At 44.8% G+C, this 25,492-nt stretch overlaps 1 protein-coding gene across 4 annotated transcripts; it reads right to left on the bottom strand.

Annotated features, from left to right (window-relative positions):
* Positions 1-9,248: 9,248 nt before the first annotated feature.
* ADPRH (ADP-ribosylarginine hydrolase) lies at positions 9,249-17,410 on the bottom strand. Of its 4 annotated transcripts, none has more exons than XM_082711472.1 (5): positions 16,942-17,410; positions 16,035-16,125; positions 14,174-14,499; positions 12,848-13,208; positions 9,249-11,091 (listed from the first exon to the last, which is right to left on the bottom strand). In XM_082711472.1, exons 3-5 carry the CDS (start codon positions 14,484-14,486, stop codon positions 10,677-10,679), a joined length of 1,089 nt encoding a protein of 362 aa, XP_082567598.1. In that variant the 5' UTR covers positions 14,487-14,499; positions 16,035-16,125; positions 16,942-17,410; the 3' UTR covers positions 9,249-10,676. The 4 variants fall into 4 exon arrangements, with proteins under 4 accessions (XP_082567598.1, XP_082567600.1, XP_082567601.1 ...); XM_082711474.1 differs by having other exon boundaries at positions 16,031-16,125; positions 16,942-17,355; XM_082711475.1 differs by having other exon boundaries at positions 16,039-16,125; positions 16,942-17,316.
* Positions 17,411-25,492: the final 8,082 nt, after the last annotated feature.

Raw genomic sequence — 25,492 nt, 5'->3', positions numbered from 1 at the left:
TCAGTTTTTGTTTTCATTTTCTTGAGAGAGAGAGAGAGAAAGAACATGACTTGGGGGTGGGGGCAGTGGTTAGAGGCAGAGGGAGAGGGAGAAGCAGACTCCCCACTGAGCAGGGAGCCTGAAGCAGGGTCAGCCCCAGGACCCCAGAGCCATGACCCGAGTCACAGACACCCAGCCCATGGAGCCACCCAGGCGTCCTCCTTTCAGTTCTGAATCCCCACGGCCTAGAACAGAACTGAACTGCTGTGTTTAGTGTACATTTAACAGAAAGAGTAGAAGACTATGAAGCTTGCCTCTGAGAGTACTATCCTTTCGTAGACTCTTGGAGCTAGAAGTAAAGCCCGGCCTTTAAAAAGAGATGTTCACCTTCCTAAATTCGTGAATAAAGAAACCAAGCAGTAGAGAAAGAAAGGGACCTATAGAAACCCTATTGTTAGAAGTTGCTGAGGGATCCTGGAACCAGGGCGTTTCCAGTGTGCCACACGGCCTCTCTGCCCAAAAGAGTAGCAGAAACCACAGAGAGCTAGTCTAGGCAGGTCATGGGCAAGGGGAAGGCAAGGTACTTGCCCAACACTCCTGAGACTGTAGCATGCTGCTAAGAGGCAGGGAACCTGCCAACAGGGCAAAAAGAAACCTCGGACAATCGGGAAGGTGAGTACAGCTTTAGAGGGTAGAGAAATTAGGTACCTTGCCCAAGGCCATGCAGCCTTGGGATAAGCTAACCCCAGGAGCCATGCTCTGAACCACTGCACCAGACACAAACAGCCCCCAAAGAGGCATTGGTGCCATGCCTGTGTGGCTGTGCCAGGCCTGCCCAGGCTGAGGGTAAACGGTTTTGGAAGGACCAGTGCTGGCTTCTCCTCATGCACATGATCCCCCTGCTGGCACCAGAAAGGCAAGGAGCAACAAATAGGGCACAACCAAAGGCTATTCCGGTACCACAGACCACTCTGGGTGTGCTAGTCCAGTTCCCCGGGGAGGAGATGTCAAGATGGGACTAGATGTGAAAGAGATTTACTGGTGATGACACCTGTGAAGAATAAGGGGCGCTAAAAAAAAGTTAGAGACAGTGATGCAGGTCTGACACCTGTGAAAGGGAGGGGGAAGGAAAGAGGAAGACATGGAAAAGTCTTGCACTGCCTCATGGTTCGTGGAATGTTCTGGCAAGGGAAATGGGGAATCTTCAAGCTGAAGGTTCTCATTAACACAATCCTATGTCTTATAGGAATGAACCTGGATTAGCATCTCCATCCTGCTCCATCACTAGCTGGGGTCAGTCTCTGCACAAAGACGAGGGGAGATCCAGAAAGAGGGCACCTGGGACCGCCAGTCCATTAGGTACCCCGTGGCAGCAGACTGAGGGCTACAATTTCACAGCCACTCATACCACCTGTGGAGCTTACATGTCATGCCAGTTACCCCAGTTCTCCCAGTTATCCTTGTAGGCGGCATTAACGCAGCTGAGGTTTAGACAGCATCCTCCCTTTCCCCTTCATCATCTAGAACAGTGCTCTCTGGGTGGGGTTGGAGGGCTCCCGTGTGGGACCCCCTGACCAAGCATCATCCAGGGGACCTGAACTCAGAGCTCTAAGTGAGAATCTCTGGGGTTGGGCTCAGGATTCCAGCATGCTCCTCAGATGTTTGTACACATGCTAGAACCATGAGTTTTCTGTTAATTCTTATTACAGCCATCTCCATTTTACCAGGGAGGATACTAAAGCTCAAAGACCCCAGCAGCGTGGGGAGCACAGCTGGAAGAGACCAAGGAAGGGTGGGGGGCCTCCTGGAAAGTGAGGTGGCAGGTTTTAGAAGATGAGGTCAGGAGACACTGAGAAACACTAATTATATTCAGTGTATAAGGTCGGTCTCCCCCAAGGATAATGTCAGCCTCAGAACAAAATTCGGGTCTCATTTGCTCAATGAGGTATCCCTAGAGCCTAGCTCAGTGCCTGCAACACAGCCGGTGCTCAGGATTTGCCAAGGGAAGGCATGGTACTTCTGGTAGAGTGTGCCCATCTGGAGAGGGCAGCAGCGAGGGGCCTGATCTGAGACAACACTTAGACCTCCCATTGTCACATGCAGTCATGTGGCTTTCTTTGCTGAGGATTTAAGAACATAAGGAGGCAAGAAGAGACCAAGAAGGGGTGTTCAGCATCCAGTGCTCATTGCTGAGTTCCCTATTGTGTGTTCAGTGCTTAGAACAGTGTCTGACACACAATTGGTACTCACTAAATATTTATTTGCGGGGAGAAAAAAGAGAGAGAGAGAGAGAGAGAGATCGCCTGTGGCTCAGTTGGTTAAGCATCTGCCTGTGGCTCAGGTCATGATCTTGGGGCCTTGGGATTGCATCCTACATCAGGCTCTCTACTCAGTAGGGAATCTGCTTCACCCTCTCCTTCTCCCTCTGTACTCTCCATCTCTCTCTCAAATAACTAACTAACTAAGTAAATAAATAAAATCTCTAAGAAAAGAGAGAGAGAAGAAAAAGAAAAAGGAAAATCTGGGGGAAAGAAGGGGAGGCCTCTATGCTACCACCCTGGAGTCCGCTGGATTGCCTTCAGCCCTCCCTGTCTGCCTGTTCCCAGCTCTTCCCCCCTCCCTCGCCTGCTGTCAGGACCCCTAGCTGACAGCTCCATAAGTGAATACGGCTTTGTTTATTTGTGTGTGTGTGTGTGTGTATGTGTGTGCATGTGTGTCTTGGAATCACCATGGGGATGGGGGCGTGGGCACATAAACTAGTGTAATAACCAATATGAACTAATTCTGAGCAATAATTCTAGGCCTCACCAGCTAGGGACTACAAAGCAAGGACATGTTAATTTTTAAAGTGTGTTTAACTCTCCATGGGTTCACCAACTCAGAAACTCTCCAAGCCCATTCTTTTGGGATTTTATGGAAGCGTCTTCACATAGGCATGATCAATCATTAACTCCATTTTCAGCCCTTCTTCTTTCAAAAGAGTGGGGAACAGGGCTGAAAAATCCAAGCTTCCAATCATGGCTTGGTTTTTCTGGTGACCAGCCCTCACCCAGGAGCCATCCGTGAATCCACTCAGAGTGATCTCATCAGAACATATTACACTCTTATCACCCAAGAAATTACAAGTGTTTCAGAAGCCCTGTGTCAGGAACTGAGGCCAAAGACCAACTATTAGAACTAAAGATGCTCCTAGCGATCTTATATTGTAGGAAAGTACAGGGGTTTCAGAAGTTTTGGGACAGGAACCAAGGGCAGAGACCAAGATACCAATTTTCTATTATCTCACATCTAGTCTCATCCTCACTACAGCCTTCAAGGTAGCCATTATTGACTCTGAAGTACATTAGCCCTCAACGACCTCGGGCCCGGAGGGGTAACTATCATGCCCAGGAGCAGAGCCAGGTCTTTCTGCAAAACAGCACAGATTGTGATTTTTCTTAGGTTTACTTGCCATGTTCCTGCAAGAGGGAAAACATGCATGCCCTTGGAGGGTGCCTTCCTCCCAGTTTCCTGCATTCAGGGCTGGTGTAAAGTCAGGGACACCTGAAAGCACATCTCATCCCAAAATGTCACCATCACTAGTGCAGTCTCCAGTAGACATCATCCTGCTGGAGATTCATTTGTCTGCTGAAAGTCATGTTTCCCAATATCACTCATTCAGTGTCACCTCCTCTATTCTTGCCATGTCCCCCTACCACCTGTGCTTACATGTTTTTCAGGTTTTCATTTAAATAAGGTTTCACAAATGGACTTTAGTGGGACAATTTGCATTAAAGAGAAGACAGGACTAGCCCCTGAAGTGGTCTGACAAGCAGACTATGTGACCTCTGCCTGCTGGCATTAGCAATGGGAGATGGCTGCCCATATATACCATCCAAAATGATGGGGAACACTAGTTTGAAGCATGGCCCTCTATTCAAAGCACAAACCTCTATCCACAGCTCTGTAGCTCAAGAGAAACCATAGGGTTCTTTATTGGACACTGTCCCAATCTTCAGACAATCTCATTTTTTACTCGTGTTCTTTGGATGTTAGATTTGAAAGTCCATGGGCACGAAGCCCAGAGACCCTGAGAGCAGGCACTTGCCCAAGACCACTCTGCCTGTACAGATGATGAGAAAAACTAAAGGTGAAGTAGGAACCTTACATGGAACTGGTGTAACCAAGCACAGCATGGAGGAAGTCCTAATAGCGGCTCAGGCATTGGGTGGGGTGTCTTTGGTGTGAGAAGAGGAGGCTCTCTGAAGAAGGAAGTGATGTTGAGAGGAGAATGAAGATTCTGTTCATTTCACCGTCTGACCTGGACTCCATTGTGCCCCTCCCTACCCCTGCACCCACATCCACATTTGAAGTCCTGCCTTCACCTCATGGTTGTGGGAAGGTGAACAGAGGGCACAGACTTCTGCCATCACCATATAACTCTTGGGGTTTCATTTTTGCCTTGCCTAAGGAAACATTCTAACTACAGCTAACACTTGTAGTATGACAAGACTGAAGACACTGAAAGAGACTGAAAACCCCAGCTCCTTCTCACCTAAATGTGTGACCTTGGACAGATGGCGGCTTCTCAGAGCCCAATTTCTTCACCTGTTAATGGGTTGTGGTGAACTGCCTGACACAGGGTAGCTCTTTCTTCTCCTCTTTTTCCTTCTCCAAATGGAAAGAGTCTACCCTACACCCAGGTGTCATTTCTTTCAACCCCTAAACCCTAAGGATGAAAACTGATGGCAAGTCTCCCCCCTATGCCCTATATGGATGATCCCAGATTCCTAACCAGACCTCAGCAGCCATTCCTTGAGGAGCTGATTCAGTAGGCTGGTTGGATGTGAAATCATCAGGATTTCCATCCCTTCCTCCACTCTCTCAGTAGCTCTATGGCTGTCTAAAAAAGATGCATGTTTAGTCTGGAAAGGTAGAGAGGAGTAAATGGAGAATATGGTGGCTGAAGAAGCTTGGAGAAGTGGGGATAAGCCTGTAAGGACCTATTTAGAAACTGTCCCTGCTCCCCTTCCTCCAGGGGATTTACTTGGAGACAAGTCCCAGAAACCAGCTGGTAACAAAGCCCAGATACAAAGGTGGGTCAGGCCAGGTGGAGACATCGCATCAGTGGGGGGATGCATACTGTCTCCCTGGTTACCAAGGAGTATGGGCCCCGCCCTTTGGGCGCCAATCCCAATCAAGGTGTAATAGACTGGTTCAAATGTCTACTAGGGTAAATTGTAACTCAATTGGTCACCTAGCATCACTGTGGAGTTTCCTGTGTGTGTTACAATCTCACTGGTCACCTGTGTGTGGGCCGCATGGCCTTTGCCCTTAAAAGCTAGTCTGTGAAACAGAGAAGGGTCGCCCTCTCTTGTAAGAGGTGCGGCCCTGAACTTTCGGTTAGATTCTTAATGCTTGGCGCGAAATAAAACTTTGCTTGACCTTCGCTTTGTATCAGTCTCGCTCCTTTAATCACGGACCCATTATTGGGGCATAACAAGCCCAGTGCTAATTTTTCACATCTTAAAAAAATATCGCCAAGACTTCAAGATAACATCTAGCAATCTTCGATAACAAAGAAAGCAAATGAAGCACGGTCATATAGCAGGTTGAAAACATATCATTAATCCTGTAACATTCACACGATCTATTCTGTTTTAGTACACATGTATTAACTTAATAAGCAAGATAAATTCTTTTGTGCATCAGATCGTTTTTTAATTTACTTTAACATGCATATAAAGATACCAGGGTGGCTCAGTTGGTTAAGCGTCTCTCTTCAGCTCAGGTCATGATACTAGTGTTCTGGGATCCTGGGATTAAGTCCCACGGAACTCCTTGCACAGGGGGAAGTTTGTTTCTCCCTCTTCCTGCTGCTCCCCCTGCTTGGGCTCTCTCCCTCTCTCGGACAAATAGATAAAATCTTTTAAAAAAACCACACACACACACTCACACACATGCGTATAATTAAGTTTATTAGCTCTTTCATCTGTTCATTCTCATCCTTCCTCCTTCTACACACACACACACACACACACACACGCACACTAGCACTCACAGGAGCAAAGGTGGAGACCAGGAGTCAATGTAGGTGGATGGGCAGAGGTAGTGAGGGGAGTGTGCAATTGTTCTCTTCTGTTTGCACCTTTTTTCTCAGAGAGATAGCAAGCAAGGTTGCCAGTTGAGAGTAGTCTGAAGAGATTTTGAGGTTTGAGAAAAGAAGGAGGCTGAAAATCTGAACACTTTTTGAAGTTGTGCCTGTGAGGAAGAGAAAATCTGAACACTTTTTGAAGTTGTGCCTGTGAGGAAGAGAGAATCTCAAAGCCAAGATAGCAGGATCTCTAGGGTCTTTCTTTGTTTTCCCAGTTGTAGCTGAAGTTCCCCCCAGGGAAATAACAAATGCTTAGTCCCCACCCTCTTTTTTTTTTTTTTTTTAAAGATTTTATTTATTTATTTGACAGAGAGAAATCACAAGTAGATGGAGAGGCAGGCAGAGAGAGAGAGAGGGAAGCAGGCTCTCTGCTGAGCAGAGAGCCCGATGCGGGACTCGATCCCAGGACTCTGAGATCATGACCTGAGCCGAAGGCAGCGGCTTAACCCACTGAGCCACCCAGGCACCCTAGTCCCCACCCTCTTACCACTCTCCCCTCACCTCCTCCACTGCATTCTCAAGGGACTGGAAGACTTGAAAAGACAAATCCCTGTAGGGCTTAGGAGGTAGCACCCACCTCCCCCAGCTGAAAACTATAGTGATTCGAATGAAAAAAAAAAAAAAAAAGAGTGTCAGCACTTGGCGGGTTCCGTTACCTTCTTAAAAGGGGAGGAGAGGTAGTACTCTTTCTGATCCTCCACAACAAGCTTGTGAGGGAGGGCCTACCCACTGAGACTGAAGGTGACATCAAGGTCACACCAGCACCTCTCTGAGAAGGATGGGTGGAAATGTAAGACAGCAGCAGGTGTGAAGCCTGCACTCCCACTGCGGGATGTGAGCAGGAAGGACAAGTTTCCCCTGGGCTGAATGGACTCCCCAGAAGAGAGCGGCCTTGAGCCTTTCTTACCAGTGCTCCACTAGTGAGAAAGATCTCAAGACAATACTTGAGAGGAGTGAGGAGCCTAGAAGAGGGAGGGGAGGAATGTCCCCATTTGTCCTCTAAGTTCTTTGGGCCCAGGACTGACAGTGGGGTGGAGGGAAGAGGGCATGACCCCAAAGTTGTAGAACTGATAAAACTGGACTGGGATTCCATCCCACTTCTGGGTATAAATCCAAAGGAAATCAGAGGCACCTGGGTGGCTCAGGTCATGATCTGAGGGTGCTGGGATGGAGCCCCGTGCCAGTCTCCCTGCTCAGTGGGGAGTCTGCTTGTCCCTCTACCCCTTCCCCCACTTGTGCATGCTCTCTCAAATAAATGAAATCTTTAAAAAAATAAAAATCCAAAGGAAATGAGAACAGGGTCTCAAAGGGTCTGCACGTCTGTGTTCACTGCAGCACTATCCACAATAGCCAAGAAAGGGAAACAACCTAAGTGTCAACAGATGAATGGATAAAGGTGTGGTATTTACATAATACATAATACATACAATGAAATATCATCCAGCCCTGCGAAAGAAGGAAATCCAGCCATTTGCGACAACAGGGATGGACTTTAAGGCATTATGCTAAGTGAAAAAGACAGACAGAAAAAAAGACAAATGCTGCATGGTATCTCACTTACATGTGGAATCTCAAAAAAAAAAAAAAAAAAGGTCAAACTCAAAGAAACAAAGTAGGAAATTGGTTGTCAGGGGCTGGGAAGTTGGGGGAACAGGGAGACATTGGTAAAAGATGATGAATGAGGTCTGAGGATCTGAGGTATAACAGGGTGACAACAGTTGATAACACTATACTGTAGAATTGAAATTTGCTGAGTAGAACTTAAATATGCTCACCCCCCCACACCAAAGATAAATGTGTGCAGTGATGGATATGGTCATTAACTAGATGGGGGGAGTCTAGACACAATGTATATGTACATCAAATCACCACAATGTACTTTAAATACCTTATAATCTTATATCAATTATGCCTCGATAAAGCTGAAATTTTAAAAAAATATACTGTACTGGGATCAATTGGGTTGGGTTTTTAATATTCCCCACCCCCCATCAAAAGACCAAAAACTATGTGATCTGCAAAGGAACAGGAAAAGCAGCTTCAACACGGTATACTGAAGGCAGTAATGGAGGAAAAATAAAATTATTTCATGTTTTACTCACTAAATTCAGACAATTTACCAAACCGGGTACAGAAGTAAAACAGGTCATGCCTCAGATTTCACTTGTTAAAATTCTTCCCTGCTCTTTTCTATACTGTAGGATTGAATCATCCCAGGTCTGCTCTTTGGTTAGTGCTGAGAGAATTCTAGTGTTCCACCTTCAAAGTGCAGGCTCCCAATTACTGCGAAAAAGAAACCTGAGAGAGACAAAGGAGAAATGTTTCCTCTTTTCTTACATCTGCAGAAAAACACCCACTGTTCTGTGCTATAAGAGATCTTATCAAGTGGGAAATGAAAAGCAGTCGTGAGGGTCTCCAACCTAATCTGCTCAGGAACCTTGTGTAAAAAAGTACATACCGTGTATTTTCTAGGATTCTCAAACTGACATCAGAATATTTATATAAAGGAGTCTTTTAAGATGTGGGAATTTGGGCGCCTGGGTGGCTCAGTGGGTTAAGCCGCTGCCTTCGGCTCAGGTCATGATCTCAGGGTCCTGGGATTGAGTCCCGCATCGGGCTCTCTGCTCAGTGGGGAGCCTGCTTCCTCCCCTCTCTCTGCCTACTTGTGATCTCTCTCTGTCAAATAAATAAATGAAATCTTTTAAAAAAAAAAAAAAGATGTGGGAATTTAAGAAGTTATTACATTGCTCTGTGACCTGTAGACAAGCACCCTTGAAAGTCAACAATTCCAGTTGGTTTTGTTTTCATACTCGTAATATTTAAAACATGCTTGTTTTCTTAAATATTTAAATACATGAGAGCTTTTTGAGCCAGAAAATTAACTTTGGAATTCCCTTCTCCCTATATGTATATAAGACTTATAAATCCCATGCCTCTGCTGGAGTCCTGCTGCAAATAAGGAGCCGAGAGCTTTGTCTCACACAAGTCCGTGCATGGGCTTGGTTAAAGCATCAGACTCACTATTTCTCCCAGCACATCACACGACACTCCCAGAAACGTAAAGTAGTAGGTGTCTGAAACAGACGTGGAACATGTTGAAAGGCATGTTGAAAGCATTCACACCCACACAATTGGATGAACTTCCAAAGTAATGTTTACTGAATGTATCTTGTGAGCCAGGCAGGGAGGCCACAAAGAGAACAATTCCTCACAAGCAATCTGAGACTGTCCTCAGAAGACATGCAACGACCACACGACAGGATCAGTGTGGTGACAGGGCTAAAGACAGAGGGCTGTGGGCATAAGAGAAGAAAGTGGCCTAGTCCCTGAACAATCAGACCAGGTTTCACCTAGAAGGTTCTACCTGAGCTGGGGCTTGAGGGATGAGTAAGAATCTACCAGTTGAAAAAGGAGAGGGAAGAGCATCAAGAAATGAGGAGAGGGGGTGCACATTCACTGGACTGTGAGTAGAAGTTCAGCATGACTGATCTGTTATTTGTAAAAAGAACTCTGGAGGGCAAGAAGAAGGGAGTCAAGAATGGAGTTATGGCACCAGGCAAGTTAATTAACAACATTCACATCATATATACAAATTTAGAACCTCCCATGTTCGCAGGCACTGTGCTAGGTTGTGTCTGGAGGAGAATAAAGACAAGCAGATGGACAACGAAACCAGCAACACGTGAAGTGTCACAGCCAGTGACGTACAGAGCATGCCTAGGAGTGGCACCTCTCATACCTGAGTAGCCTGGACTGTGAAATCCAGCTGAGAGATGGATGGTGCAGAAAGGTAAAAGAGGTAGTACATGTGAAGGATACTGAGGTAGAACCACCTGGCAGAGATGCTGTTGGAACCCCACATTATCACCCTCACTGTTCCGATGCACTGTATGCTGCTGCAAGCACCTGAGTCTTTGCCTAAAGACAGCTGGGTGTGGCTTGCACAAGAGGCCGGCTGAAAAGTGCCAGGGAGTGAGCATCCCTAGGAGATGTCCTCAACCACTGTCAGATGGATAAACACCTTGGTTTGCTTGCTCCTCAGTTGCGACTCCTCTGAGCCATGGCTTACCCCGAAAACCCAGATGGACTAACTCCACTGCCCCCAGTGGTAACGTGCTCAGTAATGTATGTTGTACTGGCCTCCCTGCCCTCCTTGTCTCACTTCCCCATTCTCATATCACTTCCTGGAGTCACCTCCCCAGTAGATGACTTGTATTTAAATCCTTGTCTGAGAGTCCACCTTTGGGGAACTCAACCTGAAACAAACAGAAAAAACTTAAGTCAAAGTTTAGATGATGAACATGAAGACTCAAGTGTGAGGCTTGAAGACTTCTACCTTGGGGAGATGCAGACTCTGTCAATGGAAATAAGTATTCTTTAGGATGGAAAGAGGGACCGATTTGGAGGAGGATAGGGTGAGTTTGGAAAAATGAGCTTCAGGTGCTCAAGGGACATGTCATCTCAAAACTCCTGGAGTATAAGGTTAAAACTCTTGACCTGGGAAAAAGTGAAAAGAAACTGGACCACACAAGAGGGAAAAAACAAGAGATGACATCACATCTCACTAAAGGGCAATTACAGTGTCCTCCTTTGAGCCCAGAGCATACAAAGCCCTGGCTGTCTTCTCCAGCCGGTTTCTGTATTCCAGTTTCTCATAGTTGGAGGGGCTCACTCCTTTCAGACCATACATAACTCCCCACCAGCAGCCAGCAATAGCAGCAGTAGAATCGCTGTCTCCCCCGTGGAAAAAGGCTCGGTGGGCAAGCTCCTTCCAGGAGTCTCCCGCAGCCAAGATGGCATCGTAGGCAATCATGGGGGCGTCGTGGCCACTGCTGCCACCCCAGCCAGAGTAGCTCACGGAGGTATAGAACTGATCCCTCTCCTTGACATCAAAGGGCTTGGGGAAGACAGGGGCTGACTTGCCATCCAAAATCCCTCTAAGTTTTAGGTATTTTTCCCATTGGTCTTGAAAGTAGGACCTGCAGGAAGGAAAAATTCTACAGTCAATTGAAACAATAAATTTGAGAGGTACCAGATAGATGTGGGAACAGAGAATTCCAAGATGACTTCAACTTCTTGTGCTAATATCAAAATTGTATTAAAAACTCAAAATCTCTAAGTGCCATTTGTTCAATAAATTTTGGCCAAGGATTAATATAAACAAGGCACCACTACCTGCTGCTAAATAAAACAGGAAGTTAAAGGTGAGAAATGAAGCTCTATTTTTCCTGAATTGAGAATAGTATCAAATATCACTTTCCAAAGATGAAACTTACTTGCTTTTTTTTTTTTAAAGATTTTATTTATTTATTTGACAGACAGAGATCACAAGTAGGCAGAGGCAAGCAGAGAGAAAGAGAGAGGGAAGCAGACTCCTTGCTGAGCAGAGAGCCCGATGTGGGGCTCGATCCCAAGATTCTGGGATCACGACTGAGCCGAAGGCAGAGGCTTTAACCCACTGAGCCACCCAGGCACCACTTTTTTTTTTTAATAGACTCCATGCCCACTGTGGAGCCCAGTGTGTGGGTCCTGAATTCACCCTAAAATCAAGACTGAAACTGAGACCAACAATTGGAAGCTCAAACAACTGAGGCCTCCAGACACTCCTTCATTTATTATTATTTAATTTTATTTATTTGACAGAAAGATAGAGAAAGAGCAAGCGCACAAGCAGGTGAAGTGGCAGGAAGAGGGAGAAGCACTCCCCACTGAGCAGGGAGTCTGACATGGGGTTCGATCCCAGGACCCTCAGATCATGATCTGAGGTGAAAGCAGACATTTACCCGACTGAGCCACCCAGGCCCCTGCTTTGTTTTCTTAATAAAACTTGTATATATTTAAGGCATGCAAGATGATATAATAGATACACAGTACAAAGGTTACTCTAGTCAGCCTAATTAACACATCATCTCCTTATACACTATATCGTTTTATTTTTTCAAGATAGAACTTTGGAACATCACAACCACAGGTGATTTCAGTAGAAAGCTTCTGGACCTCTTTATTCCAAGAAAGGTGATGTGACGTCAACTCACCAAAAAGGGAAACTGTGGCTTTACCACTTATAACTAGCTAGTGAAAAAACCTATCTCGTGGGCACTGTAACCAAGGATTTCAAAACACTGTGTATCATGACAACACTGAAGAAATGGGTTCTAGGAAATAAGCAGGAAAGTTCATAGTAACATGAACTTAGCAGTATAGGATAACCACAAAACTGATAGAAGGCTGGAATACAGAACAGGATCCCTACAGAACAGGGAAGCCCTGCAGGTGTACTACCCATTGAGGTCTTCACTGGCTACATGGCGGCAACCATTTCTGCCACTGAACTTGAAACCCTTCAGCAGGTGGCAGGGGGAGGGGCAGTGCTGGATGCAGCAGTGCTGGATGCAGCAGATAACAAAAATGGATGGTGAACACCAGGATGGTTGCTTTGATCTATGAATTCTAAGCACCCATGTGCTTGCATGTGTACACTCAGATTTAGTCTTTTTTTTTTTTTTTAAGATTTTATTTATTTGTTTTAGATAGAGCACATGAGAAAGAGAGCATGGGGCGGGGGCAGAAGGAGAGGGAGAAGCAGGCTCCCCACTGAGCAAGGAGCCCGATGCGGGGCTCGGTCCCAGGACCCTGAGACCACGACCTGAACCAAAGGCAGACGCTTAACCAAATGAGCCACCCAGGTGCCCCCTGGATTCATTTTCCAGCAGGAGCATGCACATACCAACTTACCAGTGTTCAAGGTTCTTCTCCAAAAAGTAGCCTGATTGGATAATGTACTTTTTAGCTTCTGGTAGCACCTCCATCAGTTCTTTTCCCCATTGCCTGGGAGGCTTGCCATTCACAGCATAGGCTGTAAAAAGAGCAGAAACAAGGGCTCCCAGGTAGCCTGTAGGGTGGTGGTGGGTCATCCTGCCGCTCTCGATGCTCACCTGGATCAGCATGTCCAGCTGGCTGTGGTGAGGGAACCGGAGGCCGATGCACATGGCACGCATAGCTGCCCCGCAGCCACCCTCATGGCTGTTAAAGGGAATCCTCCAGCCATTGGCCTCATCCGGCTTCAGCAGCAAGGCATTCTTCACTGAAGCACCCCCTGGCAAGAGTCAGGGAGAGCAAGCCTCAGTGTAACGGAAGCAAAGGCCTCCATAGGAGGAAAGAACCAAGTTCGGTCCCTAAGTTTCTCTGATGGAAAGGTAAAGCCCCCCAAATATGATGAATGCCCCCTGACTCCAAACCCCAAGCCAACACTTTTCCTAACTTCCTATATAATCTCTAGCATGAGAAGACGGATGACATAAGAACCAGATTCATAGAGTCTTAGGATCTCTATCAGTTATTACTGAGACATCACAGTAACTCAAAAAGGTAGGCTTAACATACAAGATTATTCTTAAGTGACTAAGCTCAGGCTCAGAGCTTAAGAACCCTGCTCAAAAATCACTTCACCAGCTAGCTAGTGACTCCATCAAAACCATCAGACTCCGAACCCAAGCCCTTAGAGAACCCAACGAAAACCTGACCACGGGAGATCCTGAATGCCAGAAAGAGGCTGATAGACGGAATACCAGGCTGGGAAAAGGAGCAACCGGTTAGGAGCAACAACATGCTTTTGGGTGCCCTATGTATTTTGTAAGCCTCATTTTTTAATTTAATATGTATCTTTTTTTATCAGTCAATACTTATCTGCATAATTTTAAATAGCTGTGAATGCATCACCATAATTAAATAAATCAGAGAACGTTTAGATTGTTTCTATTTTTATCACAACTACAAAAAAATCCTTGATATTGAAATCTCAGTTAACAATTTTTTTTGAAGATTTTATTTATCACAAGTAGGCAGAGAGGCAGGCAGAGAGAGAGAAAGAAGCAGGCTCCCTGCTGAGCAGAGAGTCCGATGCAGGACTCGATCCCAGGACCCTGAGATCATGACCTGAGCCAAAGGCAGCGGCTTAACCCACTGAGCCACCCAGGCACCCTCAGTTAACATTTTTAATGAGCGCCTTGGGCCTGCTGTATTCTCCTCCACCTGCCCGTGACCTCCACTGGCTGCACTTACCTGGTGCGCGGCCATCCATGTCTTCCATGCAGTCTTGGTAATGCTTAGCAAGTAGGGAATACAGGTGAGCCAAATCCAAGACCTTGCCGGCTTCCACAAGAGCATCTGCTGTGGCCAGGTGCATCACCGTGTCATCGCTGACTCTCCACCTCTCCACATCTATGGCATCCAAACCACCAAGCTGGGCCAGCTGCCGGTGAATCTTTTCCCCATCCCGGAGAAACTCCCACTTCCCGTTGAAGTACCCCAAGGCATCTCCAGCTGCACTCAGCACCATGGCAGCCACATACCTCTCTATCAGTCCCTCACACATGGTGAGGCTGTCCCTGTAGGAATATTAAGATACATAGAAGATGAGGAAAAAGAAGAATCAAAAAAAAATAATGGCCCTATCTACATGTTATTGAGAACTCGCTACCTGTAGGCATTGTATTAAGTGCATCTCATTCAAGCCTAACAACTGCTCTATAAACAATTAGACCCATTTTAGAGGTGAGTACATTGAGGATCACCAAGAGAATGCAGTATGAGAAACGTGATGTGCCTTGTCTTAGGTCACAGAGGTAATAAGTAGTAGGGCTGGGATTACAGCTTAGGTCCATCTGACTTCACAGCCAATAATTTAATTTTTTAAAAATTAAAAAATAATTTTTTAAAATTTTTATTATGTTACATTAGTCATCATATAGTACATTGTTAGTTTTTGATGTAGTGTTCCATGATTCACTGTTTGCATATAAAACTCAGTGCTCCATGCAATACATATGCTCCTTAATACCCATCACTGGGCTAACACATCCCCCCACTGCCCTCCCCTCTAAAACCTTCAGTTTGCTTCTCGGAGTCCATAGTCTCTCATGGTTCATGTTCCCCTCTGATTCCCACCCCCCGCTTTGTTTTTTTGTTTTCCCTTCCTTTTCCTTATGTCCTCCATGCTATTCCTTATGTTCACAAATAAGTGAAACCACATGATAACTGACTCTCTCTGCTTGAGTTGCTGCTATGAACACTGGGGTGCACACGGCCCTTCTTTTCACTACATCTTTGGGAATCTTTGGGGTAAATACCCAGTTGTGCAATTGCTGGGTCACAGGGTTCCACAGCCAACGATTTTAACTATGACTCCATCTTTGCCTCTCTGTGAGTGGCAAGGCCCTTAAATTCTACAAGTCAAACCAACCTTGTCATTTTCTCTTTTTCACTGGGATTTGGCCTGGAAGTGTATTCCTTCTTTATTAAATAGTAGTATGTTCCATTGGCGTCGCAATGCAGTTTGTAAAGTACCTGCACTTTTTATCTCAGTAGTAGGCCAGGACGACAATATGCATTTTGCAGATAAGAAAACGGAGGCTCAGAGAGGGTAAATTTACACACCCAATGATGGAGGCACTGAGACCCAAATCTTCAGATTTCAGGCCACTCCTTCTCAGCACAGATCTACTTATGTTGGGCAACCTCTTTGCACCTTAGCCTCTACATCTCTAAAATGGTGACAAAATAGTAACAACCTCATTGGTTTGCTGTGAGAAGTAAATAAATTAATTTTTGTAAAGCTCTTACAGCAGTGGTTAACACATAGTAAGCACCATTTTCATTCATAGTCAACTAGGGAAAAAGATTTTTCTGTTATTGAACTAGAATCTTTCTCCCCACAACCTTCCTTTCAACAGCAGTATTTTAATTTTGTCTTTCTGCTTAATGATTTGGCTTCTAGAGTCTTGGGATCTCACCTAATATTCCCTGGAGGAATCTAACCCCTGGTGAGTGAGGTACCATATGTGCATTTCCAATATTCATCACACCCTATTGCCTGCATCATTCATGTTCAAAGCCCTCCACCATCTACCCCATACCTACCCACCTACTTCACTCGCAGGGACCAGGCACTTTTAAACGCCTGGCTGCAGGTGGACTGCACTTCTGTGGGCCAGGGAGGGCAGGGTGGCAAGCACCTGGAGAAGGGTAAATGGTGAAGACAGGCTGAGCTTACCAAACAGGACTTACTGACCTTGCTGAGTTTCTTGACTCATAAAGGATATTTGTAAAACGTAATTTCCATATTTTATTATTTACAAACAATGCCTAGGAACAGGTGTTCTGGGCTACTACACCTGGCTCTGCCAAGAATCAGGTGTATGGTTGTGGACAGCCATGCACTCAGGACCTTGATTTTCCCGTCTATAAATAGGAGAGTAGGGGCTCCCATCTTGGGCTCCTGAGGCCTTCGGAGACTTAGTTGGCTTTTAAGGACCAACTTTTAACCCCCTGTCTCCCTCCCCCAATGTCCCAGATTCTATTCTGCCATTCCTTCTGGCTCTACCCAAAAGTGTGCTTTTGGGAGTTGCAAGCAGGGGTGGGGGACGATGACCATCTATTTCCTTGGAAATTCTCTTTTAACATTTACACGTACTGCTCTCAGCCTTCCGCTTTCAGAACACCATTACTGCTTAAACTGCTCTTCTACCGTTCACACTCTTGGCCCCGAACTATATATTCGAATTCAAAAAACTTCAAAACTAAGCTCTGGGCAGAAGCTTCCCGACAGTCCTCCTCCCCACCACCCCCTCCTTAATTTTTCTTTTTTCGTGGTGGTGATGAGGCAACACGCCTGGGCAGGGGGCTGCGTGGGTGCGCGCCTGGTCACCACCCGGTAGACACGAGCGCGCGGAGCACGCGAGGCTGAACGCGCGGGTCTCTGGGGGAGGCGGAGGCGCGTGCGGGGGCCGGGCCGAGGAGAGTGGGCGGGAAGGAGGGCAGGCGGGACCCACGCCCGGCCCGCAGGGCGGCGGGTACAAGTACCTGATCGCCAGTTCGGGAGCGCTCGGGAGACGAGGGCGGGGCCGAGCCCCGGGGGTTCAGGGTGCGCGGAGAGGGCCCGATCCGCTATGTGGAGGCGCAGAATGACCTCGCCGCCCGTGGAGCGCACGGGGAAGGGGCGGGGCCGCGCAGCCGCGTTCGGGGGCCCAGGCTCGCCGGAAAGTGGACGGGTGGGGGGCTGAATGCCTTCCCGGCAGCGGCGTTCCGTTATGAGCCCCGCGGGGGGCCACGGGAAGAGTGTCACCAGATACCTGGTCTGGGCACGGCGCTGCGCAGCCTCTAGCGGAATGTCGCCCTTCAGAGAACCGGACTCGGACTGAGTGATGATGATTCACCTGTAGCCCTTTGCTGATGCCTGGGGACCTTTGGTCTGTCGAGCTTTTGTGGGTTATCGTGAGCCAGGGTGTGGCCAAATACTGCGGAAAGGGTCCTGAGTGCAAGGCCTTTGTCGGAACTTCCTCCCATAAAATGGGGAAATAATAGCACCTACTTCTAATGGTGGTTGTAAGGAATAAGTTAATTTTAACTCATCATTTATTTTGTAGCAGTTTGGAATTTTTGCATCCTGATAGTAAATAAAAGCAAACTAACAGTATTATTAGATGCCATACTTCTACTACCACTTTGGTGATTTTTCCGGTCCCTGGGCATTCCTCACTGATGTTTCTACAAGAACACTGCACTCAGAAGAATGAACAACCATGCTTCTGTCACGGTCCACAGAAATGTTCCCCCAATGATAATCGAGAAAAGTTTACTAGAGATGCTCAAAAATTGGTCCCAGGAAAGGGAAAACAAAACTGGAAACCTCATAACTGTTGGTTCAATAAAAAGAGAAATTTGGTTTGGCCCAAATAGAAATCCAGTCCTAGCAGAGTCCAGAAAACTCCCATTACTGACTACTACTGTACATGCATTGAATCACTGGTTCACTGATAAGATCATAACTCTTATGAACCCAGACTAGTGGGGAAATAATGACAGAACTGCAGAAAGTGCCTATTTTCTTGCCCCACCTGCCCAAAATACAACCTAGAGAAACACAAAATACAACCATCACTCCTGGACACTTTAAATTCCCCAATGGGCCATTCAAGGTTTAGCAAATGGATTTCATTCAGGTTTTCCCACCTCAGGGATAAATTATGTTTTAGTCATGGTTTGTATGTTTTTTCACTGGACTGAAGCTTTTCCCTGTATGCAGGCTACTGTGTCCTCTATGGCTAAAAATCCTATTATAAAATATTATACCTACTTGGTAACCCCCCTCAAACTTCATAGTGACTGGGAAACTCACCTCACTGGTCAAGTACTTGGCAACTCCTTTATGTGAGGAGGTTTCATAATGGCCCCTATACTCGGGGCAGGTCACTGTCTTGACAGCTGGAGGATGAAAAGGGCAATGTGCTCTTCCTGTATTTACTATTCTGTTTTCTCTTCATAACAAGTCAGAAGCCTGCCACTGGTCTACTCCACTAAACCCTCATGGCCATCTTAAACAGAAACTTCTAGGAAGCATACAGGACTCTGGGTTTGCTGAGGAAGAGATGATCAGGAATTTCTTCCTAATACTGGGAGAGTTAGTCAACCACAGCCAAAACAATAGCAGCCCAAAACTAATCACTTGACTTGCTGCCTAAAGTAGTTTTGGATGATTGAATAGCCCTCGGTTATTTACTTGCTGAACAAGTAGGTGTTTGAATAGGCAATACCACCTGTCCTGTATGGATAAATTCTTGTGGGGTATTAGACCCCCAACAGCACAAAATTAGGGAACAAGCACATTGGCTACAATAAATTTCATGTAATGTCCTTTGGCCTCTTTCTCTGGTTACCTCTAGATCTGGGCTCCTGGTTTAGAGCCATCACCCAAACTGGATTTGTCACATTACTTTTAATTTCATTTTGTATAATCATTTTTAAACTTTGTACCTATTGCCTGTCAAGTCTTTGTAGAAGCAGCATGCCAAATAGGGAGATGCTAACTCAGCACTTCGAGATGATCTCCAATGGTTATTTAAAACCCTGGTAATGCATAAACTTCAGAAGGGAAATGCCTGAGAGTTCTCCCTCCTACCCTTCCTTGTTACTCAGGTGTGACCTCGATGTTTTCCAGTCTGTGCACTTTGCCTCTGACATGGGTCATGACAACCAGGGAAGGTCCTTTCTGGCACCAAAGGACAAAACCACTAAATGCAGAAAAACTGACTCCTGATCAGTGCTGTTTTCAAGGAAACATCTTGAACAGAAAGGTGAAATGTGAAAATGAATAAAAGAAGACTTTGTTCACAACGGAGTCAGGCAGCCCTGAAGAAGGAAGCTCTCATGCATGTACCACGCATTGCAGTTTATTTTATATATGCTTAGAGGAAGAAGCTTACTTTACTACAACAGCAGGAGTGAAGATTTTCCCTTTGCCCCTCAACAACCCAGCCAGTGAGAAACTGCCACATCTCAACCACTGAGAAGTAGCCACAACCCTGATCTCTGGCTCTTCTTCCATAAGCTTTCATTCAAAACTACCCCACCCAGCTTTCTCCATTCCTCCATAAAAGCAGACCCCTCTCACTTGTTCTCTGGATCTTGATTTTACTGGTGTTTACAAGTCCCAAACTGCATTTCCTCTGCTATTCCTGAATACACTCATTTTGCTGCTAAAATAATTGGCTATTTTATTTTTAAGGCTAACCTACTGACACTTTTTTTTCCTCGGTCAAAAATTAGAAAATATTTCTGGGACATCAAGGACATGGTCATGCAAACCGAAAGAACAATTTGTCAGTTAGCTCCAAATACCTGCAAATAACCATTACAATCTCCCTACCCCCCTCACCATTCCCCACACTCACCAGCTTAAATAATAAAGACACTTACTATCTTATATAACAAAATGTCTAGACATGTCTAGATTAGCTTACAAAAAAAATATCTTAGAAATGAGAAATCCCCAGGGTTAATTCTTTGTTACTATCTAGGATCCTGTTCCTTCCATCTTTCTGCCCTGCTATTCTCATTGTGTTAGCTTTATCCCTGGGCTGACTTCTCTGACAGATACCAAATCCATTCACAATTACAGACAAGGCCTAATGGGAAAGGCTATGTCTATTCTTTCAAGGATGAAGAAACTGTTAAGAAAGCCTCTCTCTGCACCTCCTTTCCTAAATCAACCACTGGCAGGCAAGTTAGATTATGAGCTCCCCTTTGATCAGGGATAGAACATCTTCCCCAAGAGGTGGGTGGTCTTATACAAAAACCAAGATTTCGTTCATAAAGGAAAGAGTGAATGCTGTTCTGCCAAGAAGAACTAATATTTACCTGGCATTTTACTACTGCTAGGCATCAGTGTAGATGATGGAAATACAGAGGTATTGAAGATTTAGTTCTCTACCCCCAGTTTTACTGAAGAAGACGTACTACAAGTATTGTATTACTCACCAATCCAGTATTATCTGGCATTTTGAGGCTTTTCCTGAGAAACAAACTTGTGGGACTCAGACCTGACCTCTGAGATGTTTCAACTGTAAGGTGGAAATAACGATACTTTTCATAAAGAATTGTTAACAATGTCTTGGAGTGATTTTTATATATCTTACAGACATTAAATACCTACGGTGTACCAGCTATATGCCCAGGACCCTCTCTCGTGACATGGACCCAGCCATGTAACCTCATTTGATGCTGCTGCCTCATGAGAGTTTTAAAATGTTTTTTAATAAAATGTTTACCTTGTGGGGTGCCTGGCAGCTCAGTGGGCTAAAGCCTCTGCCTTTGGTTCAGGTCATGTTCCCAGGGTCCTGGGATCAAGCCCCACATCGGGCTCTCTGCTCAGCAGAGGGCCTGCTTCTCTTCCTTTCTCTCTGCCTACTCGTGATCTCTGTCTGTCAAATAAATAAATAAAATCTTTAAAAAATATATAAAATAAAATAAAATAAAATAAAATGTTTACTTTGTTTAATGATAAAAGTAATGCATACTTCCAGCAGAAATGTTGGGAAAGCTTCTAAAAATTTCTCCTAAAAAATAGTCACAAATATTCATGAAGATATATGTTCCTGAATGTCGTTTGCAGAATTGTTTCTTTTTTTTTTTTAAGATTTTATTTATTTATTTGACAGACAGAGATCACGAGTAGGCAGAGAGGCAGGCAGAGAGGAGGAAGCAGGCTCCCCGCAGAGCAGAGAGCCCCAGAACTGTTTCTAATAGTAGAAAGTTGAAAACAACCTCAGTATCTATTTACATGGGAATATGCATTTCCTTCTCCTGAATCATGGCATAATTATGGAACTTTTCAAAACCATGAGGTAGACATTAAAATCACTAGAGTTTGGATAAATAACCAAGCTTACATGGAAAGAGCTGAGAGATAATTTTGTTAGGTAAAAAAAAATCTAATTTTAGAATGAATAATATATACGCTCTTAGGTTAAAAAAGGGGGTTCTGTGTGTGTGTGTGTGTGTGTGTGTGTGTGTGTAAAATGACTGAAAGGGTACACATCAAGTTGCTAATGATTATGATTACCTCTCAAGGGGGTAATGGGAGAGTTTTCCAGAAGTATGGAAAAACTTTTAATCTTTCATAATCAGAATTCTTATTTATTATGTGTATAAAGAAATTTTAGAAAACAGAAAAAACAGAACCACTCAAATTTCATCACTCATGCTGTATACAGTCTTTATTTTATGCACATTTTTTTTAAATTGGGTCATTTTGTATACAACTTTATATTCTATTTCTAATACTATACTATATACAGTGATACATAATTGATTGCAAATGCTCAGATAAGATAATGCTTCTGGAATAAATTCCCTCATATTGATACAAAGAAAATGAGGCCCTGGTTCTGTTGTCCTCCAACCAAAGTAGGTCAAAGCTACTCCATTTGAAGGAAAACAGAAGAAGCATAGATAACTGAAAAACAGGGTATTAAACAAATCTTTGCCACTTCACAGTCCTGAATGTCTAATACCACATCTAATTAAAGCATGAGAACGTACAAAAGAGTGAGAAAGCAAGCTTATGCACCAGCTAACAGGAAATGGTTAATAGGCAGGGCCCCCTGAACTCTCTAACAGACACAAAATAACAGAAAGATTCAAAAGAAAACATACCACGGAAGAGAACTTCAATAAACATCTGTTAAAATGACTTACAGTGGGGGGAAAAATCAAGCTGAGGCTTTTTAAAAGAAAACAGAAAAAAGCTAGTATAGGAGAATTTGGAAGAGCCCGAGGCAGCTGGCTCACATATCCTGGATCATCAATTCAACTCAGGAGACTCAGTGAGCAAATTACCTTGGGCAAGGCAGTAATACCCAGATATTTGGTCAAACATTTTTTTAGATGTTTCTGTGAAGGTATTTTTTAGATGAGATGGATGCTGAAATCAGTAGATACTAAGGAAGCCCAGTGATCTTCCATGATATTAGCAGACCTGACCAATTCAGGTGAAGGCCTTAATAAGAAAAAAAGACTGACCACCATGAAAGAGGAATTCTGTCAGCAGATGGTCCTCAGACTTGATAAAGGAAGTTCTCAACTTTTTATATTTGTGGGCCCTGCTTCTGGGCTCCCAAGGAATCTATACTTCAACAATTACCAAGTCAAATCAATTCAGCAAGCCCTCAAAGCATGGGCTATATTTCTGCCCAGAGCACACATTGTATATCTGCTTCGTTAAAATCACCACAAAGGTGTCTCCTGAGCACAAAAGACAAGAAAAAGTAAGAGATTTCCCTCCTTCCCATAAGATTAACGTCATACAGCCCTGCATGTTTTAGAAACTTAAGGTCTGCAGCTTTCTGAATGTTCTTTGTCTAATAATCTGTAACTTTTTATGTAAAAATGTACATATCTGGGGAGCCTGGGTGGCTCAGTCAGTTAAGCATCTGCCTTCAGCTCAGGATGTGATCCCAGGGTCCTGGGGTTAAGCCCTGCATCGGGCTCCCTGCTCAGTGGGGAGTCTGCTTCTCCCTCTCCTCCTAGCTCCTGCTCTCTCTCACTATCTTTCTCTCAAATAAATAAATAAAATCTTTTTTTTAATTTTTTTTTAAGATCTTTATTTATTTATTTGATAGAGATCACAAGTAGGCAGAGAGACAGGCAGAGAGAGAGGAGGAAGCAGGCTCCCCGCGGAGCAGAGAGCCCAATGTGGGGCTCGATCCCATGACTCTGGGATCATGACCTGAGCCGAAAGCAGAGGCTTTAACCCACTGAGCCACCCAGGCGCCCCTAAATAAAATCTTTTTTAAAAAATGTACAAAACCCTATACCAAATGTTCCCTCTCTTCTTTGTGAAGACTGTATCCCAGGCAGCTGTCCTAACTTGGGCTCAAATAAAACCCTCTTCCTCTTCTTTTATAGAAATTCTAAAAGGGACATTCACTCTGCCTCCATGGACTTGAGCTGCAGCATCTGCTCCTCCCTGGGTCTCCATCCAGCCTGCTGGCCTACTTTGCAGATTTGAACTTGCCAAACTCCACCATTCAAGGGAGTCAGTTCCTTAGAATAAACCTCTGTCTCTCCACGTTTGTATATACTGGTTCTGTTTCTTCAGAGAATGCTCACTGATATAGCATACAAAATGTGCCAGGTACACTGCTAGGTGCCCCTTGCAGTTACAGAGATGAGGCAAAAATCACGGTCATAGAGGAGACTTGGTAGAGTTTGACGACATTAGGCCACGAGAACGTGACAAGAGGAAATGTTCAAGATACGAGATCAGCAGATATGAGAGAGACATTGCCAGCTTGGAGTGTTCAGAGAAAGCAGCCAGAGAAAATTACACCTGGGCTGATTTTTGAAGCGTAATTAAGATAAAGATAAACTAAAGTTGCCAGAAGCCCGAAAATAACCCAAACAGCACATAAGAGAAACCCAAAAAAAAAGGAAAACCAAAAATGAAAGTTTAGGTTGGCATTTTCTCCCCAAACGATGCACATTTGCTCGGCCCAGAAGAACTAGCTAAATATGCACCTGCAGGATGGTAAAAATGCCAACAAAATATTCATGGAACCCACAAGGGGAAATTGTGGAAGTAATAGGTAGAAATACGACATACCATGGCCAGGAATTAATTATTTGTGTGGATTTTTTCTAAATGAGCCCAGACCCTTATTGGTACATCACTACATTCAGGTTCACACTAAATGTAGAAAATGGATCCAGATATAAGCAGTAACACACAATAAGGAAAAGGATGTTAAATGGATAACTCGGGGAAAAGAGCAATGCAGAGCTGAGATTTTTTTTCACACAGACCGAGTGGTTTCGAGGAACTGGGTAATAATTCTCTATCGCCCTAAAGTGTTTCTGTTTTGAGCTTGTAATAGACATAAATTACACCCCCACCCCCGCACCCCTAAACTTCTGTGGATGACTGAACATGAGAAAGTAAGCTTAGAGAAAAGCAGGAGACAGCTCCGTTGTGTTTAGGGAAGAATTTTTTTTTCCAGACCAAACTAGAAAGAGCTCCTTTCAAAGAAGCTTGCTGTTTTATTGCTCGATCCTTTAAGAAAGGAAGAGATAAACAGTGTCCAGGAGACCTGAAGGTAGGGACCTGCCCTAGGATCCTTGCCAGTTCCTGTTCTAGGATTTAGGTGGGGAATTAAGGGTCACTACAGCCATTGGCTGCCACTCCTCCACCCAAACTGTCCACCAGAGCCGTTAACAAACTTAGAAAAATCACTCTTTTCAGTTTTCTATTTCATTTTCCTTGTCCCCTGAGAAACAGTAAGGAGCCAACTATATAGGCAGAAGCCGGAAATTATCTTAGTGCTTTCAAAATGGTACAGTGTAGTGATATAAAAGCGAACTTCAATGAATTAAAGGTCGTGGTAATTAAAGATTTAACAGTAGTGTGTTATTTACTGCTTAAACACACCAAGCTATTTATCCACCCCTAAAACAGGGTAATCGCCTTCCTTCACGTTCCTCCTCCTTCCTCCTTCTTCGTCTTCCTCCTCCCCCTCTCTTCCCTTCCTCCCCCTGCTCCTCTTTCCTCCTTGTGGGACATTTTTCTGAAAAGTGAAGTGATAGTCGCCGTTTGCTTCTTATTGACGATGTAATATAAACTGAAGGGGAAAACCAAAAGGTCAAAAACAAAGGTCATGGTCACCAGACTTCAAAAAGGGGGACAGGGGAGTCTTACTTGAAGTCTATTCATAAAATTAAAGAGACATTGCTTAGCTTGAATGGAAAGGGAAATTCATCTCTCAGCATGTCTTCCCAGAAACAGCACCGTTTAAAGCAGACCTTGCACAGACATTTAGCTGCTATTGAAATGCGAGAAGGAATCTATCTGAAGCCTCTGCGGAGAGCAAGTACCCACGAAGAAGGCAGAATTTGACAGAGTGAATTGCTTTCACAGTGCTCTCAGACTAAATCCCTCCAGCTTGGGACTGGTTTCTCAAGGCCACTGCAGGGGAGGTTGAGGGACTCTCTAGGCACCTGACACCAGAAATCTGCCCAAACCAATGGCCATTGTGAAGTCCTCGGTGTGTT

The sequence above is a fragment of the Mustela nivalis genome, assembly GCF_964662115.1.
Source record: "Mustela nivalis genome assembly, chromosome: 1".
In the NCBI taxonomy this organism is placed as follows: Eukaryota; Metazoa; Chordata; class Mammalia; order Carnivora; family Mustelidae; genus Mustela; species Mustela nivalis.
The sequence above is the reverse complement of the archived record's forward strand: the minus strand, read 5'-3'. Positions and strand labels throughout refer to the sequence as shown.